Genomic DNA, 20,431 nt, shown 5'->3' on the forward strand with positions numbered 1-20,431 from the left:
TAACCTGCATTACAGTGACTGAAATGCAAATTTTGGTATATAATGGCACCCAATGAAGATTAGATATGAATAAAGATATTTTTGGTGAGTTTATTTGTAACTAACCAGAATGGAATTAAGTACACTCCTGGAAATGGAAAAAAGAACACATTGACACCGGTGTGTCAGACCCACCATATTTGTTCCGGACACTGCGAGAGGGCTGTACAAGCAATGATCACACGCACGGCACAGGGGACACACCAGGAACCGCGGTGTTGGCCGTCGAATGGCGCTAGCTGCACAGCATTTGTGCACCGCCGCCGTCAGTGTCAGCCAGTTTGCCGTGACATACAGAGCTCCATCGCAGTCTTTAACACTGGTAGCATGCCGCGACAGCGTGGACGTGAACCGTATGTGCAGCTGATGGACTTTGAGCGAGGGCGTATAGTGGGCATGCGGGAGGCCGGGTGGACGTACCTCCAAATTGCTCAACACGTGGGGCGTGAGGTCTCTACAGTACATCGATGTTGTCGCCAGTGGTTGGCGGAAGGTGCACTTGCCCGTCGACCTGGGACCGGACCGCAGCGACGCACGGATGCACGCCAAGACCGTAGGATCCTACGCAGTGCCGTAGGGGACCGCACCGCTACTTCCCAGCATATTAGGGACACTGTTGCTCCTGGGGTATCGGCGAGGACCATTCGCAAGCGTCTCCATGAAGCTGGGCTACGGTCCCACACACCGTTAGGCCGTCTTCTGCTCATGCCCCAACATCGTGCAGCCCGCCTCCAGTGGTGTCGCGACAGGCGTGAATGGAGGGACGAATGGAGATGTGTCGTATTCAGCGATGAGAGTTGCTTCTGCCTTGGTGAAAATGATGGTCGTATGCGTGTTTGGCGCCGTGCCGGTGAGCGCCACAATCAGGACTGCATACGACCGAGGCACACAGGGCCAACACCCGGCATCATGGTGTGGGGAGCGATCTCCTACACTGGCCGTACACCTCTGGTGATCGTCGAGGGGACACTGAATAGTGCACGGTACATCCAAACCGTCATCGAACCCATCGTTCTACCATTCCTAGACCGGCAAGGGAACTTGCTGTTCCAACAGGACAATGCACCTCCGCATGTATCCCGTGCCACCCAACGTGCTCTAGAAGGTGTAAGTCAACTACCCTGGCCAGCAAGATCTCCGGATCTGTCCCCCGTTGAGCATGTTTGGGACTGGATGAAGCGTCGTCTCACGCGGTCTGCACGTCCAGCACGAACGCTGGTCCAACTGAGGCGCCAGGTGGAAATGGCATGGCAAGCCGTTCCACAGGACTACATCCAGCATCTCTACGATCGTCTCCATGAGAGAATAGCAGCCTGCATTGCTGCAAAGGTGGATATACACTGTACTAGTGCTGACATTGTGCATGCTCTGTTGCCTGTGTCTATGTGCCTGTGGTTCTGTCAGTGTGATCATGTGATGTATCTGACCCCAGGAATGTGTCAATAAAGTTTCCCCTTCCTGGGACAATGAATTCACGGTGTTCTTATTTCAATTTCCAGGAGTGTAGTATAATTATCTGCATGTCAGATATAATGTATGTTAGCAAAAAATAGAGTGAAATATGATGTAAATCCATGCCAAAATATATGGGTCATTTGTTCAGTGTGGATTTCTAACGTAGTTTTCAACCTTTGATGTGGAAAATGAATGCACATATCTTGAGAAATTCTTTTCTGGTGAAGCATGCCCTATGAGACTTAAATTAGTATACTTCTTAGTCACAGATATTTAGTCCATTGAAACATTAGGATTTGACTTACTATCCAATGCTGCCATGGGCTGAGTCACAGTGATGTAGCAGAAATAGCAAAGTGAGGTTTTGCCTTATATTTGCAATGGCTAGTATATGTGCAAGCTGTTAGGTCTGCAGTATCATTCAATGCACTTTGAAAAAATTATTTTTGAATGTGATCATTTAAATTATGTGAATAGGAAAGATTTGCCCAGATCAGTGAGAACCTCAGAAGTTACATGTTAATGTCACTGAGGGTTGAGGCAAAAGGGTTTACTTCAGTTGCTGATGATTGCCTGATATTGTTCTGCTGTGGAAAAGACTGGAATGGGGTCCGGCCAGACAATTAATTTAATAGAATATGATAGTTCTAGTGCACAGTAATAGCTACTACAAGGAAGTCATGAGTCTATTAATTTACATCAGAAAACAGATTGCAATGTTGTACCAAAATAATTTTTTTCTTATAAATCAACTTCGAGTTTTCATGTAAACATTGTTTTCATTTTAAACATGTGTTCTTGTGTAAATTATGTACTGTATCACCTAAGGAGCTCTACTTCAAATAATTTAGAATAAGGGGAGTTAAAATGTATGATATTTTAAGGGAAGGGCAATAAACTACATTCAATAAAAACAATACATTGCATTTGTCCCAGAATGCCATATAAAGTGGGATTGGTTGTATGTTAGTAATTTGAAGAAATATAAAGTCAAAGCAGATGTTTTACAAATGCCACAATATACAGTGTTCATTATTACTGACATTATCTTAAGATGCCTTGAGGATCTCAGTAATTTGTCCATTTTTCTCAAGGCTACAGTGACACAGATTTCTGCCCAATTTTAAAATGTTATTAATTCTTAAATATGTGGACAAATTGAGGGCACATCCTAAAAATCCAATTTTTGCACCACTTGCTTCTGACATTGAGGGTGTCCGGCTTCCTGGAAAACAGGGAAAATCCAGGGATTTTTTTTCTGGAAAACTCAGAGGAAACTCAGGGAATTTTTGTGTTTTGCCTAAAAACATATGGTATCTCTTTTATATTGGGCAGAGGCATTTGCTTGTCTTCTGCTTGACTTGATGCAGTACTGTGCTCACTGTTCACCTGCAACTCGGTGCTGTGAAACCGCCCTCCACTGGGGGGGTTTGGTCTCCCCCCACCGCCCTCAACCCCTCCCTTGCTTAGTCTGATGCAATGACCACCCCATCCTGGCTGAGTGCAGACAAGCTGTGGAGGTTTGTTGTTGTTGATGACATGGAATGGCTTCCCCGTGTGTTGCTGCAGCCTGGCCCCACTATACTGTTTTTTTGTTGTTGTGATTTTGTGTGTTTGTGACACAATTTGACCAGCAAGGATCTGTGATGTACTCAGTGTGGTTTATATTTACATTTGTTCAGGTGCAATGCCTTGTTTGTTGACACGATATTATCATAAAGACATGTGCTTTTAATGGAGTTTATGACCTTGTCAAATCCGTGTATTTTGAAACAAGGATACAAGGGCGTGATAGGTTGGCGTACAATACATTTTTTGGATACATACCGAAAAATTACTGTTGTACATGCCAACAGGTATCAATATTTCATTGCATTGTGTACAAATAAGATTGATTATAGATCTTTAGTGGTAGGCATACTATAATGTGATTAGGACGCTAACAAGCAGTCATTGGGCTTTGGCATATCGTCGTTGGTTTAGTTAACATTGAGCTAAAGCCTGCAGTGCAGCATGGGTGGTCTGAGGGTGTGTCAGGACTGTGGAAGTAGATGCCTGGGGCATAGGAATGAGCTGACTCTTTGCATCATTTCTGACATCAGTGGCCAACATTTTCGATGCTCCTGTGGAATGTGGCCGACATAAACTACTTTCAATTACACAGATGCGAGGAAAATTTTACTGTCTTACTTTGGACCCACTCAGGGAGAGATGTAGACGCGGAGGTGGGGTGGAAGTTGCTCATAACAAAGAAAAAATCACAGATCACAAAATTTTTTAGTGCCTTCCTGAACTCTTTGCCATATCTCACTACATTGTTTAGGTGTAATCCTGTCTAATGTGTATGTTACCTCAGGACTTACTCGATGAACTGGAAATATATGTTCAACCTTTGCTGGACTGAGGATCCAGAATTTTGTTGGATCACAGAGGATGATTGAGAAATTCAGTGTCTGGTTCATGGTCTCTAAAACCAACTTGTTGCTCAGCAATATACACTCCTGGAAATTGAAATAAGAACACCGTGAATTCATTGTCCCAGCAAGGGGAAACTTTATTGACACATTCCTGGGGTCAGATACATCACATGATCACACTGACAGAACCACAGGCACATAGACACAGGCAACAGAGCATGCACAATGTCGGCACTAGTACAGTGTATATCCACCTTTCACAGTAATGCAGGCTGCTATTCTCCCATGGAGACGATCGTAGAGGTGCTGGATGTAGTCCTGTGGAACGACTTGCCATGCCATTTCCATCTAGCGCCTCAGTTGGACCAGTGTTCGTGCTGGACGTGCAGACCGCGTGAGACGACGCTTCATCCAGTCCCAAACATGCTCAATGGGGGACAGATCCGGAGATCTTGCTGGCCAGGGTAGTTGACTTACACCTTCTAGAGCATGTTGGGTGGCACGGCATACATGCGGACGTGCATTGTCCTGTTGGAACAGCAAGTTCCCTTTCCGGTCTAGCAATGGTAGAACGATGGGTTCGATGACGGTTTGGATGTACCGTGCACTATTCAGTGTCCCCTCGACGATCACCAGAGGTGTACGGCCAGTGTAGGAGATCGCTCCCCACTCCATGATGCCGGGTGTTGGCCCTGTGTGCCTCGGTCGTATGCAGTCCAGATTATGGCGCTCACCTGCACGGAGCCAAACACGCATACGACCATCATTGGCACCAAGGCAGAAGCGACTCTCATCGCTGAAGACGACACGTCTCCATTCGTCCCTCCATTCACGCCCGTCGCGACACCACTGGAGGCGGGCTGCACGATGTTGGGGCGTGAGCGGAAGACGGCCTAACAGTGTGTGGGACCGTAGCCCAGCTTCATGGAGACGGTTGCGAATGGTCCTCGCCGATACCCCAGGAGCAACAGTGTCCCTAATTTGCTGGGAAGTGGCGGTGCGGTCCCCTATGGCACTGTGTAGGATCCTACGGTCTTGGCGTGCATCCGTGCGTCGCTGCGGTCCGGTCCCAGGTCTACGGGCACGTGCACCTTCCGTCGACCATTGGCGACAACATCGATGTACTGTGGAGACCTCACACCCCACGTGTTGAGCAATTCGGCGGTACGTCCACCCGGCCTCTCGCATGCCCACTATACGCCCTCGCTCAAAGTCCGTCAACTGCACATACGGTTCACGTCCACGCTGTCGCGGCATGCTACCAGTGTTAAAGACTGCGATGGAGCTCCGTATGACACGGCAAACTGGCTGACACTGACGGCGGCGGTGCACAAATGCTGCGCAGCTAGCGCCATTCGACGGCCAACACCGCGGTTCCTGGTATGTCCGCTGTGCCGTGCGTGTGATCATTGCTTGTACAGCCCTCTCGCAGTGTCTGGAGCAAGTATGGTGGGTCCGACACACCGGTGTCAATGTGTTCTTTTTTCCATTTCCAGGAGTGTATAACAAGCAGACCTTGTCCAGTCATGCAGGAGAAAAAAAGCATGCTTGGCCCTAGGCCACAAATAGCAATGGATTAACAGCTATTGCATCAGATGTAGCCTGTGCGGTGCCGCCTGCCATCACTGATCGTCAACTCTGACTGTGAAAAGGACAGTGCTGATGGTGCCCTCGCTCTAAGCTTGTTGATACCAGTGCCTACCAATTCTAATTGTATATTACAGCACTAAGGATGCTCACTAAGTGACCGAAAATCGATTTTGCGGATAATAAAACAAAAAAATACGACCATTGTTGTTCCTCCTTCCAATTATGACCTCAATTCGGCAAGTGCACTGGAAAATATAACTATCTGTTTCAGTGAAGGAAAGAAGTGTTTCTAATTAATCTCCATATATTTTAGTTGCCTGTACTGCATGCAAGGAGTGCATCATTCAGTTGTGATGTGTCCCAGCAACCTGGTGTTACCTCAAGGCAGTTGCATCAAGCAGCTACTGTAGGAACATCTGGCCAATGGACGACAATGCTGGATTATGTGCAGAGGGATGCCATGATGAAAGCAGAGATCCATTTGTGTCTGTTGGCTGCTGTGAGACACCAGTCTTCTCAAGACAGTGGCAGCTTACCAGATGTGTCCCAGATCGTAACATGCAGCATCAAAAGCAAATTATGGCATTGTGTTAAGACTGGAACCATTTTTTTAGACAACTCCAGGAAATTGCTGCTGCTTATGATATGGTTGTGGCCAATTTTGATCTTTTGTACATTATGGAATAGTGTGTTGGGCCAGTTTTCGAGCAGATACCTCACTTCACTATGTTTGAGAAAAAGCACTGCAGAAGATGTAGTTGAAGAATTTGAGACAGGTGCATCAAGTCTGAAGTAACTCTAAGGCAAATTGTTCATGTGTCCATGGGTGGTCCTGATGTTAATAAAGCTTTCCTAAGTGAGCTGAAAAGTCAACACAAAGTCAAGGGTAATCCAGAGCGTCCCATGCTTTTTGACTTTAAGACTTGTGGCTTACATATAGTGCATGGTTACTTTAAGACATGTTGTGCTAGCATTGGTTTCATGTTCAGTTTCTGAGAGCTTTGTAATCTATTTAAAACCATTCCCTCCCACCAAGCTGATTTCAATGATACTACAAGCACCTTTGTTTGCCCACAGAAGTTTTGCACAGTTTGGTGGGTGGAAAATAAAATGGTGACAGTCTGGGATCAGCAAATATTAACGACTGTTTAAAATATGTAAAGGAAGTAGAAAGAGTAAAGAAGGAACAGAAGTAGGTAAAACCAAAACCTAAGGTCACTACCAAAATTGCTAAGAGTCTTTGAGGGGCAATTTGCTGATAGTTCATCTCACCTTTCTTGAGACCGTGCCTTCTTGTCGTTGAGTTGTTTCTGATTAAATTTCAGTCAGATGCTCCCTTTCCAGCCGATAATCTGAGAAAATTTGTTCAACCAGAAGTTTGTAGAAACAGACTAGCTTAAAAAAAGAAAAAGCTGAATGAGAAGAAAATCAGTTGCAGCCTTAGAAATTGGACATTAGGTAAGGACCAAAAAAGCTTTGGGTCAATGTGACATATCGGTGATATCTTGGCATACCGAAATGAGTGCCTTACATTTATGAAGGGTATGGTTTCCAAAATTCTGGATAAATAATCCCTGGCTTATTTCTTTACAAAGGGCCATTACATGTTCAGTCCCATAAGTGGCAATTAACGTTGACCATGAGAAGAGACAGTCACGGATAGCATAACACATCTCACTATTTCAAATTATTTTGGTGGTCATGAGGCTCACGTAGTTTCTCTTGAGTTGTGAAGTCTAGCACACATCAGGTCAGTAAAGGAAACCCTCAAAGAATTTGATGGAGACCGTGGTTGCATTAATTGGTTCTGGATGATGGTCATTGGGGTCAAGAGAGGACATGAAAATGTGAAGAGATTTATTAAGATTGCTTGCAGTCTCTTATAGGGCTTTAACAGCCTCGGAAGAGGTTTCCCTGACACCTCCATTCTGGTCAAAAATTTGACTGTAGCCTTCCTCATAGCTGTTCACGATCCAGTCAAGGTTGTTGGCGTGTTGATCTATAAATATCACGAACTATTTAATACACAGCTTCCAAAATGTGCATGGCAGGTACAGTGAAACAGGGGGAGAGAAAAGGACAGCTGAGTAGTCCTCAAAAGGAAATAAAAGGGAGAACAAAGGGATTAGAGAAAAGCTAAGAGTGCTACGAACTATAAAAACAAAACTCATGTATATGTATGTATGTGTATGTAAACATATGTATATTGCTGTGGAACTGGTGGATAATTACAAAATTTTAAAACAGAGATACAGAAGTGAATGGTAGGTATACCCCTGTTGTAGAATATCAGATTAAAGGAGAAAAATGGAAATTTACCTCAATGAAAACCATAATACAGGACTGTAACATGCCTTGCTTGGATGAAGCATAGTAATGAGTCTCTAAACATGTCAGTGTGACCCACAGAATGCTCAAGTCAGGGTAATGCAGTTAAGACACGCCACCACGAATGTAAAGATATCAAGGTGCTGTCTTCACTAAGTTCCAGTGGAATGTGATGAATTTTCTGACAAACTGCCTATTGGCTTCTGTCTCGGGTTCTTCGGCCGATGTTCATCTAATGATTTTTCTGACGTTTCGCCAGCACGAGTGGCTGGCATTGTCAAAGCTTCACCCTCCATTGCCAGTGGTGAACTGGAGCCGAGCTCGCGGATGCAGACTATATGTACCTGGTGCGCCAACATCCGAGGGCTTCTCCGCGGTCATTTCCGGTGCGGTTCTCCTCTTGCTACCTGCGACGGTCATTCGCTGCAGTACGGGAAGCCAGGATCCGTTTACCTTAAGGCTTTCCTCTTTCTTGTTCAAACTGTTCACGTGTTTTTGTATTTCTACAGCTTCTCTGAACAAGCGCGTGTGATAGTGCTTCTCTACAGCCAGAACTTCCGTGTCGGCGAATTTTATTACGTGGTCGGTCTCATTCAGTGCGTGCTCTGCCATGGCCGATTTCTCCACCTGCCCCAACCTGAAATGTCGCTTATGCTCTTTGATCCTGGTGTTAATGGATCTGACATGCACAAGTTATTTTTAACAATGATAACTGCAAAATTATGACACTTTTTTTTATATAGACTGATGTATTCTTTCCATGGCAATTGAAATAGCCTTCAAAAATGACTTCAAAGACAAAATGTGTGGAACTTGATCAAACAATAACAACATAACTGTGCTGCAAACCACTGTTGCAACATCAGGAGAAGGCATTCCACAAGCATCTGCCCTACTATACCAATTTAAGCTAACTTGGATATAGTGTGTGTGTTTACCTCTCAGTACTGTAACAGTGGTATGACAACTTGCTCCTTTTCAAGCTATTCTTGAGGTATGTCTACATGATATCTCTTTCGTCATGCACAATCGCAAAAGCACAGAAATGAAAGGCATGCACAAAAAATTGAGGAAATAATGCATGGGCATTCTCATGTTGCCCCATTGCATACAGTTTGCTATGAATCCCCTTCTTTGCTTGGGAGCTTGTGTTTAGTGGGACGAAAAGGCAACAAATAATAATAATAATTACAAATAAATAAAAAGTAAATAAATGCAAAAGTGACTGTAGGTAAAGAAGTTGTGAAGTCTGCGAATTTCAGGAGGTGGTCATAGCTAGATTCCAAATTTTCTGCTTGGAAAATTGCAGCAATAAATAATCATTAACTAGTAACTTATTTGAATTAGTTACTCCACATTTCAAAACAAAGCATTTCAGTGTTTATTCCTGAAACTGAGAAAAACATACAGGAGGTTTGAAGTTGTGAAGGTTAATTAACTTTCAAAGCACCATATGTATTTTATTTGTTTACACAACTTTAATCATGCAAGACGATATGTAGATAACATCCTTGGACTCCACAAATTTGGGGATTTCATAGACACAAGATATTGTTTTTTCCAATTTTTTTTTTTCCATCATCAATGTGCTTCATTTCTATTTCTGGTAGTCTGTTGAGAAGCTATACATATCCCATCACTACTTCTGTTCAGATTTCAGGCTACTCGCCTGTTGTGCTTTCAAGTCACCATAGCATGAATATTCATCCACAGTTTTCATACACATTTGCCATAAAGTTCTAGCCTTTTCTTCTCTCTTTTCCTACTTCAAAACATATGGTATCTTATTCTTTACAGTTGTGTGACCAAAGACACTTCATCAACGCTAAGGGCAAAATGTCTCAAATTTTTATTCAAATAATTTTCCTTCAGAAGTGGCATTCCATAATGCTTTTCTTTGCAAGCATCTATAAACTTAAATGTGCTTCCTTTGGAGTTGATAGACATTACTGCACATAAATCACTTCACAACATATCCTCAACATACGACACAATAAAACACAGATGCCCCGAGCCTCCAGCCATCTGCTAAAAAGTACACAGATTTCTACCGAAGGTGAGTAGCAATGTACTTTACACATGGCCTTCATTTCCATGAAATTACACTTGCACAAAATTGAAGACAAAAAATGCACTGTGTGTATGCACCTGTACCTTCACAATTATATGACACCAAAAGTGTATGTCATTTTCATTGATAGCAAAAATCACAAAACCATTAAAGCATTGTTGTAGATGTATGCTGTAAGGCATCCTGATGGTATCAAGCTATCACTATCTGTCTTTAAAAACATTATTGAAAATGAACAGTAAAATGTGACAAAATGTAACAAATGTTGACAGAAATGCAAACAAACATAACACAAAATTTGTCACTGCAAGGCAGTTCAAATGTGCGAGCAGGCTCATCCAAATGAGCATTACATGAATAAAACATTCTCCAACATTTCACACTGTGGCAGTGACAATCAGTTGCATTTCTCCAAATGATGTCCATCTGAAAAAAGCACGATGGTCTGCAAGCTCACCATGCTTAACACAACTAGATTTTTAAGTGCAGGGAAAATAAAAAGAAGAAGGATATAAGAAAACACCACTGAGTTCCGAAAACATGGAATGACATACAACACAGGCCTGTGCTATGATAACTTCACTGTCTGTTCACAATTACTTTATAGCCCATATTGATGATGAAGAGAAACATTTTATACGATAGTCATAATAATAAACACACAAACTGTGCCCAAGTTAGGCATTTGCTTACATCTTAGACTGTAGGACAGACACTTAACGGTCCTTGTCTCCTGACAGGACACTGCTTTGCAGTACAGCTATATTGCTATTTGATCACATTATGTCACTTAAGCCCTCTGTGAAAGCTCTTTCCTACGCAACAAAAAGTATATAGTTTCACTAAAAAACAAGAAGTCTGTCATCATTTGGCAGATATACACATTACAAATATATTTGTGCACATCAGAAAATTTGTCCCACTGTCCACTACAAGTAAGTGTACACTATGCCTCACTAGGTTATTTACTCATTCTGAATATATTTCGGGTGGCCTGCCTCAGTTGCTTAACCCTCGTGGGCGGTTTTTTTTTTTTTTTTTTTTTTAGCAGCAGCAGCTTAGTGAAGATAAATTTTTGCTACCCTATTAAAATCATGAGCCACTCACTATATCTATTCTTTGATAATTTTATTTGTGTGATTTAGGACCAAAAACTATGGTGGTACATATGTCACCATGGCACCTTTATAAGGTATTAAAACTGTGGTGATAATGGATTTCCCACTACCCTTTTGTGAGCTGTTATGTGCTGCTTTACACACACACACACACACACACACACACACACACACACACACACACACACACACACACAATGAACAGTTGTTTTCTGTTTTTATTTTGTTCTCTTTTACTTTATTTAAAAAATATTTGTTACCACTATTAAAGTTTACTTACCACATTGTGAAAACAGTCCTTGAAACTTTGTCACACAAAGACATGAGCTGATACAGGTCACAATAATGTGTATTGCAGAAGTGAAGCAATGTGTTCCGACAACAGTAATGATCCCATGACAAACAGAAACTGATTGTTGTAGCAGTTTTCATACACCTGGTGCAGTGTACTACCGCAAGATGTCAGGCATATACAGAGGTGGTAAGACATATTTACAAAAGCTTCAGGATACCCGAAGTTGGTGTTAACTATGCTTCCTAAGGACCACAAATGACAGATTAATTTTGTAGTAAGTTTACTTCCCAAGTCCCAACCAGCAACTACTATGGTGGTAGCCATACTTCCCAATAACCATTCAAACACCATTGTTTGGTGGGATATATGATTCCCACATGTCTGGAGGCTATATTTCATAACAAACAAACTACAGCTGGTGCAGTGGACTGCCACTAGATGCCAGGAGTGTACAGAAGTGGTAACACACATTCCCTTAAACACTGTACAGACATACATTTAGTGGGAAGGACATCCCCCAAAGCTCGTGTAAGGGGTAACTATAGGTGTTGTCAATGACACGTGTGCTAATACCTTACCAGCATGTCTTATTTTACACAAGAAAGAAAAAAAGAGCACTACTTTTTAGTATTCCACTCTCACATATATATTTTTATACAAGATAATGTTTTCATATTAGTGATTTCTGAGCAAATTACTACCTTTATTTCAGCTCCAGGAAAAACAGTATATTATTCTCCTTTTCTGTTATTCATAAAACTGATGATGATGTGTGATGGTCCTCTGCATCTATATAAGATAGAGGGGTTTCATTTATTTGCACTGATATTTTTTCACTTGACAAAGTGTCAGCATCCTCATGATTAAATATTTAGTGCTTTGTGCAAAGCTTGCAGGATAGAGCTTCATTAAGAAGTATGAAAAGCTGATGTAGCAATCCAAGAGCTATACTATTATTGCACATAAGTTGCTGCAAACAGGCTCTACCTATATTATGATAAACTTGACATATATTTTACATGCGCATGCACGCATGTATATTGTGTGTCTGCATAAGCATACTTCGTTAAACAGGTCATGGCATCTACACAACTGAGCTGATTTTAGTTCAAGATTTAAACCTGTAGTAACATTCGAATTGTGGTCAAGTGAGTAGTAACTTCCTTGATGCTCAGTTTGTTGTTCAATTCCATTTTAATTATCTTCAGCAAATGCGGCAGTCGCAGGGGTTCACCATAGTGCATTTCATGAATAATATCAATAATGTTTCTTTTACAAATTATGTAGTAGGGTTCCAAATAAAACAGATAATGAAATATTCTAAAAAAGTTATTATTCTGGCCATTCACAACTGCTCAGTACAAACTGAATGATGTTTAAAAAAATATTGAAGGCAAAGAACTGTAATATGTAAAGCATAACTGAATGACATACATAACCAATAAGGTTCTTTAAACCATTTACTTAAATAATTCTTTGTGAAATCAATGTTTAGGTTGTTCAATTACTGCAAATGTTTAAAAAATCAAATATCTGCACACCAAATCCACACAGACTTCTAAGTAACTCTCTCCACAATCAAATTTGTAATATGAATGCATTGTGGATGTGTGTCTTTACAAACAACAACAATATCATAAACTTTCTTGTCTGATCACATTTAACAAGTATGAATTATATTCACCTGCAACTCAGTGCAGATCCATTTAAATTTTGGATTTGTACTAAGCTTCACATATTCCTTTAAAAGTTTTTTTTTTTTTAAATTACATGACATCAAAATAGGCTGAATCTATAATTTCTCTTAAGTCTACAAGAACTATGCTGTAAGGCCTTCAGTTTCACAATTTTCATCCAGTTTATTAATGAGTACTCATTTTCATCATAAGGAACAAATGTAACAATACAGGTGCTAATATACTTATTATTAAAAATTGTTCTGTCACAGCCAAGTATTTTAGTACACCTACAATACAGCAAAATGAGATTAAATCAATGTGATAAAGCTTAATTTTACACTAATAAGTTAAGACATGCTAAGAGAAATGGAAACAAGGGGGGTGGGGGGTGCGGGGCAGGGAGAAAGAAGACAATTGAAATGATTTACACAGTAAGACAAGTTTATCTTGCAAAAACACTTTTAAAAAATTATTTCCTTTCAACAACTGGCAGCTCCTGCTTGATATACAATACAAACAAAATTGTTATGATTCACACAATGTCATTAAAGCTCTAGTAATACTGTCTTCATAACTGAGCTTCAGTATGCATAATTAAATGACTTTGCATACAGCTAGTACTGGGCATGATAAATACGTGATAAGAATAGTACAATTCTCCACCTGCAAATTAAGAGGAATGATAACTAACATCAAAAAAGAACTCCGTATCACAAGGTAAAAACATCAGCCCAACTTCCTGCACACCAAAAGTATCTGATGCATTCTGATTAATGCAAGATGATAAATTATATCAATGTAGTTTGAAATTATGCAGAAATTTTCAGAAAAATAATATCCCCTAACAATTTTAAGAAAGACTAGTGTAGTTAATGTTTAAAAGGAAGTACAAATCAACAATATCATAACGTTAACATTATTTCAAATTTAAATTACATCTAACAGTGTACAATCACATTCAAAATATGTGATAGGTAAGACGAGATGGGAAAAAAAAGGTGTAATGCAGCTGATGTTCAGATACTTCGTAAATAGGAGTTACCTACAACATAGACTAGAGAATAAATGCTATAATTCAAGTGTTTCTTCCTTTCAAGTGTGTCTTTGGCTCATCTCCTGTTTATAATTTTTAACTATATTTCAATAGAAATTCACATAATTTAACTGTCATAGGAGGACAAACAGAACTCCATGATACACATGACAATGTAATAACCTTTTCAGCAGGAATATGGTCTACATTGAGTTAGCACACTATAGCAGTAATAGCTTAAATGTTACATTAAGGCAATGACTACACTATTCCATTTTCAGATCGTTAAAGAACTTCTTATTAAGATAAATTTGACACTGTTTTTTGTGACTTGCTGTTTGTCTTCAGGAGAAAATATAACTTGAAAAAATATATTTAACCACTTTATTATAGCAGGTGCATCAGTCATCTTCAAATGGAAGGCACATCATCCATAAAAACCACCATAACACACATGCACCTCTTGCTAAACTGTGATCTATAAGCTGCAGCACAGTGTATGTGTGTGTTTTTTCTCCAGGTAACATAACAGATGCAACTCCCTCTCAGAGTGTGAAAAATTTATATTCTGAAAACACAACAGGAATGATCCAAAAAATTGTTCACATATGAAGTTACTGGAAGCAACCTTTCTCAGTGAATTTTGTTTTTCCACACAATCTATTGGTAGGTAAAATTTTTAATCTGTGGCACAGAAGTATACATTTTGTATCTGTCATTGTTTCCTGTAGAATAAAACTGGACAAACAGCAGTTATCAAGTCCATAATGGTAGCAAACATTGAGTAATGCAAGGTAACTTATTGCAAGTGGATGATAAATCAGTGTGGAAATCAGTCTCTCAAATCAAAAGCAAGTGCCAATACCTTTCATAGTGAAAAACCAGATCTAAAATCACTTTTGAATGTTTATGCTAAAGTGGTCGCCTGAACTCTTATTATTGAACATACACACAAATTTATATTTATACATTACAATTTGAACAGCAAAATGTTATTCAGCTGTAGCTACAAATTCTACAGTTTATGTATAGATATTCAACTATTATGAGCCTAGCATCAAAAATCACTGCTCACTCACATATAAATATATATCACACTAAAATTTGCAACTGCACAAGCACATATAAAATTCATGCCAGCATGCTGAATAACACTGCTTAACAGAATTATCAAAGCTGACATTAAAGCACTGGTAAAGTATCATCACAACACATTTATAGCAAGATGGTTATGACAAGATTTCTCTCATACCATATAATACTTAGAAAAACAGAAAATATATTATAAAAATGCATTTAGTTTCCAGCTATTTAAAAACAACAACTGTTTCTAAGTTCTGAGCAATTTACCAACAAAAAGGGAGGCTAACTTTTTCAAGTTTTTAAACATATGACCTTGCTTGACAAAAAAATTCCATAAAGTATTTAAGACAGTATTCAGTGATTTTCAGTTTCTTGAAACAAAAGAAACTTCTATTTAATTAGCTTATTACAGGTCCAGAAACGTGTGACTGATATCCAAAGATTGCAAAAACTGTGTTAGTCAAAACCTAAAATCCCTCTGATCGATGGTAGGGAAAAGGGGGGAAGGTGTCCCATTGTTTCTTCAAAGCCAGGTTCCCATTCTTTTCATGCATTCATGGATCAAAGTGATAGTATGCATTATCATCCATCACATAAAAATGGTACAAATAAGGGGACACATGAACTGGGGTAAGTGAATAAGGTTCTGTGTGGACCAGGAACTAACCTCTGAAAACAGAGTTCTTTGTGCAACTATCTAAAGGCAAAATTAAAATACTATAGTACATAAATATCTCTCTCTCTCTCTCTCTCTCTCTCTCTCTCTCTCACACACACACACACACACACACACACACACACACACACACACACACACACACACACACACACTAGAGAACACATCTTTCAAATCTTCCAAGCCAATAATGAAAGCCTAGCATACCAAATACTTTCATTTCAAGAACAAATAGTCCAGTCTTATAGAAGTGCTGAATTACTTTTAATTTGGAAATGGGGGCAATTCAAAATGAGTTAAAATGTCCAAGACTAGTGCAAGATTTCACCAACAAAAAACAAACAAAAAAATTTGCCACAAGAACTAATTTCTCACCGTTTTTACATTATGTTTGTTATATTTTACGATAGCTTACTTTATGCTGATAACTAATATCTATAAATCCTAAAGGGAGGTTCAAATCGTGGTAGAGATGAAACACATCTCAAGCAAAGATGACTTAAAAGAACAGTAGAGACAAGGAAGAAGTGCTGAAACTATAGTCAGATACAACTAATACAAGTCATGCATCACAAGGCCCTGCATGTACCTACAAAACAGTGAGAATGTAGTGCCTGAGAAAAAACTATGACTAGCTGGCTGCTACCACTTACTACTCAACTCAGTGAAAGAAACTTCAGTCACAAAGTTATTTTAATCGAAATATTGTCTACATTGTCTGTTTATGACACTGACAATGTCTCAGCCAACTGCCACACACGCAATTTGGAAAACTTTCACTTAATATAATTTCACCTCATTTATTTCCTGAAGCCATTCCCAGAAATAAATATCACATGCATGAAAACTTCAGACTTGCTATCAAGAAGACCTACACTATCAAAACGAAAGAAATACCTGAATATCATTACAATAAGCAATGTTCAAGCTCTAATATTTGTCAATTCCTGGAAATAAATGCACGTTGTAACTCTTATGATGATGTCTTTCCTCGCAATACTTGGTTGACTTTCACAACTCCACTTTAACTAAACACTTCTGTCTCCAGCCATGCACACCCTATTACCTTAACCCATTTAGCCTGCATCATTCTGTCTAAAAGTTCTCCCTGTTTTTGCTGCCACAAGTATCTCCTCATATTATTATTTATATACATACATGTCACGCCAGTGTTTTGTCCATGTAGTTGCTACACAACAATGATTTTCTGAACTAGTTCTTCCTGCAAAAGGATAACTACAATCAATAATGATTCAGTCTGCAGTTTCTCCTCAATCATGTATACGTCCCTCACACAACCAGATTTAATGTGTTTTAATTTTTAATTCCAGCTTCAGCACAAGTGCAACAATTGCATTGAAATATCTTCCACAACCTTGTTTTTTACTTATCATCATCATCAATATTATTTGTAAATGAGACTTGCAAACTTAAATTTTTGGATTTTGTATTTGTAATGACTGATCCATATTCATTTGTGCAACAGAATTTCCCTTGCATAGTACAGCTTGCAATTTTTGCTCAGGATCTTGAGGAAGAAGACCGCCTAAATGTGAATCAATTCTCTCTAGCAGGAGGGAGGATCAGAATACAATAATTCTTTCACCAGCCTTCTAACTACTTAATAATTCTACATAATTTAATGACATGTATCAAACCACTACAACTATTTCCAGAAACTGTGTACAGCAAAGCTACATTCAATGACCTTCTGCAATAGCAGAGAGAGAGAGAGAGAGGTGGTGGTGGTGGGGGTGGGGGGGGGGGGGATAGGGGAAATTTAGGGCACAATGGCATATATATGCAAAAAACATAAAACACTGTTAGATATAAGAGTCACATGCTGATACCTGTATTTAGACTTCGCCTTGCATCTGAATGACTTATATCAGAAGATTCATAATCATGTTTACCGAACAATTAGTAACTGGGGAAATCCATAAATGGCAAAGAGATTATCTATTCTAATTGACTCGACTGCTAGCTGAAACTGTAAAGAGATACAGCTATTCAATATTTATGCCAAACTGGGACCCTGCCTTTGTGGGACTGCTCTTCCCATCAAGCCATTTGAGGATGCCTCATGGACTGACCATAAGTGAACTTGGCACACAACAATATAAAAGTTTAGCCTCTTTTTTTTAAAACCAAGTTTATACAACAGGAACATGAACCTTGTGACACAGAGTTCTGAGCTAATATTATTATGGTATAGTGTAAATGTGATGGTTAAACAGCATCACTGAGAGGAAATTTGTTAGAAACACAGATGGTTTACTAATGACCAGTAATATTTTGTTCCTGAACAACTTCTATACTGTGACACTGGACACTGCACATTACTTTTACTACACAATAGCTTTTTTCCCCTTTCAAAACAGAGGTTGTAGCTGCTTCTTCCAACAATGTAACACGAAAATTGTTATACTGTCATGTTTCAAAGTCAGAAACTCCATACAAAAAATATCTTGCAGAGAGCAGAATCTATTTCCAAGCAAGAATGTAGGTTACCTTTTTTTAATCTTCATCTGACAAAGACTCATTGTTAATTATTTTTGGTGTGTTTGCCAAATCATTCATGGATTCTAATATTTACACCAATGTTAATATGACTAATTATTATAGAAAGGTCAAACCTTAACAGTCTAAGGTAATCATTCTAGCATCTTAGAAAATTTGTATGTTGACTGCCTGCATACAGCACCAAGACTTTCAGTTACCTGGAAGTCCAATGACTTACAAGAAAGTGAAGTAATGGATGGACTATGGAAAAAAGGGCAAAGAAAATGTAACCAACTAACAAACACCTCAAAATGTATAAGTGATTTGCTGTGATTGTTTTGGGGAAACAAACCACACTGACAATCTGCTGCAGACACTATGCTTCACTGCAGTAAAATTTCCATTGAGACTACTTATAGTTTTGCTTTGAAGTGTTCTACGAAACATGAATCTGAAGATCACATACTACTCAGTTCTTAACTGACATTTACATCCCAAAGAAACACTATATTATAATGTTAAATTTACCTAATTAACACACTGAGTTATGACACATATTTAATCTTAAAACTTATAACTACTTGAGATGGTAGATGGCAGTGCTCACCTGAAGAACAGAATAATGGATGTGGCCCGCCACATTCAGTACCCAGTCTTAACGTTTGACTGCACTTCTGAATTCACAAAAAGATTAAGGTCTACAAGTAAATGAATGTATAAAACCACCAAACACAACAATCACTGAATGCACCAGTTTGGCTGATATGTTCAGGCTTTTAAAATAAAGAGATTGTATGTCAATAGTTATTGTACACGATACTCATACCATAGATACAACTTATTTCATATAATGACAATTACTACTTCTGATTCAGTATTTTTAAAATTCTGCACCCCTCTTAGATTCTACTGTAAATCATAAAATCCCACATTGGCCATAGTAAGTGTGATTTGGCAAATTTCACTAGCTCAACAAGTAGAATATACAGAGAATAAATAAATACTGTGCAAAGATTTTCAATTTAGCATGAAACCAGTTAACAGATGAAGAAGACCGCATGTAAGTAGATGGACAATTACTTTTTAAAACAATATGACACAAAAAGGTTTGGCTCCATTTGTCACAACCACACAGCTTTCTGTAATCAAATATTATTCGGGAACCATTCGGCTTCACAACACAAACAGTAAATTCCTTTACTTCAGTCAACAATCATTCTATATAAATACATTTAAAATAGTCACAAGAGAAGACTGTGATATGCAAACATCATATATTTCTTAAAATTAATATTCAGGGGCAGAATATGATATTCCATACAGAAACTGGTAAATCCAATAAATGTTACGAAACTTCCTACAGTCACTTTTAGATGAGTCAAGTTCTTGAACAACATTATTGTCATCAGACTCCAGCTTTTTCTTCACAATAAAATTTTAAAAAAAGAAAACCAAAAAAGAACCATTTCAAGATCCGAAATACACTGTATGGAACACATTTCCAGAAAGACAAATAAGATACGATAAAATTTTAGCTACAGAAAAATAAATATATGAAAAATATACAAGCCTGGAGACCAAGTTAAAAAAAAAAGATTGTGAATATGGAAAATTTTAAAAATGGATAACATTAACAGAGTGCTGACAGTTAATGTACAACTTGCTGGAATTCCATAGTTAACGCTAATGCTCCAAAATGTCACACATTTCTGGCCAAAATTAAATAAAAGTAACACATCTGAGTACTCATAACAACAAAAGCACCCCACGTTTAGTTCTTACTGTAACTTAATCATTGATATCATTATCTTGATCACCAACAAGATACAGAAATTCAAATGCAATAGCAAGAAGACTGATGCCCAGTAGATCACCTAATGCTGTCAAATAAGGAATGGCAGAATTGTCTGGGTCAATTTTTCGTTTCCACATCCAGTGAATCATGATGTGTGCAATATATAACAATACTGCAACCTGAAAGAAAATTACATGAACAACTTTATAAATTCAATCAATTATATGGTACAGTTTACATATTGATAATTTTAACACAGTTTGGAGCCACAGTCAATTGGTAATTTCTAAATGAAAGTTATGCTGTTTGACTATGTAGATTGTTTATTCTAGTGTACAATCATGATTTCA

General features: G+C 38.9%; 1 protein-coding gene across 2 annotated transcripts in view; it reads right to left on the bottom strand.

Annotated features, from left to right (window-relative positions):
- Window positions 1–12,624: 12,624 nt before the first annotated feature.
- Window positions 12,625–20,431, bottom strand: part of LOC126297849 (solute carrier family 41 member 1-like) — a 329,510-nt gene continuing 321,703 nt past the window's right edge. For both annotated transcript variants that reach the window (XM_049989112.1, XM_049989113.1), the window contains one exon: window positions 12,625–20,260. In XM_049989112.1, coding sequence (XP_049845069.1) covers window positions 20,075–20,260 — 186 coding nt within the window. In that variant the 3' untranslated portion in view covers window positions 12,625–20,074. The remainder of the gene's footprint in view (window positions 20,261–20,431) is intronic.

This window comes from Schistocerca gregaria, chromosome X (genome assembly GCF_023897955.1).
Source record: "Schistocerca gregaria isolate iqSchGreg1 chromosome X, iqSchGreg1.2, whole genome shotgun sequence".
NCBI classification, from domain to species: Eukaryota; Metazoa; Arthropoda; class Insecta; order Orthoptera; family Acrididae; genus Schistocerca; species Schistocerca gregaria.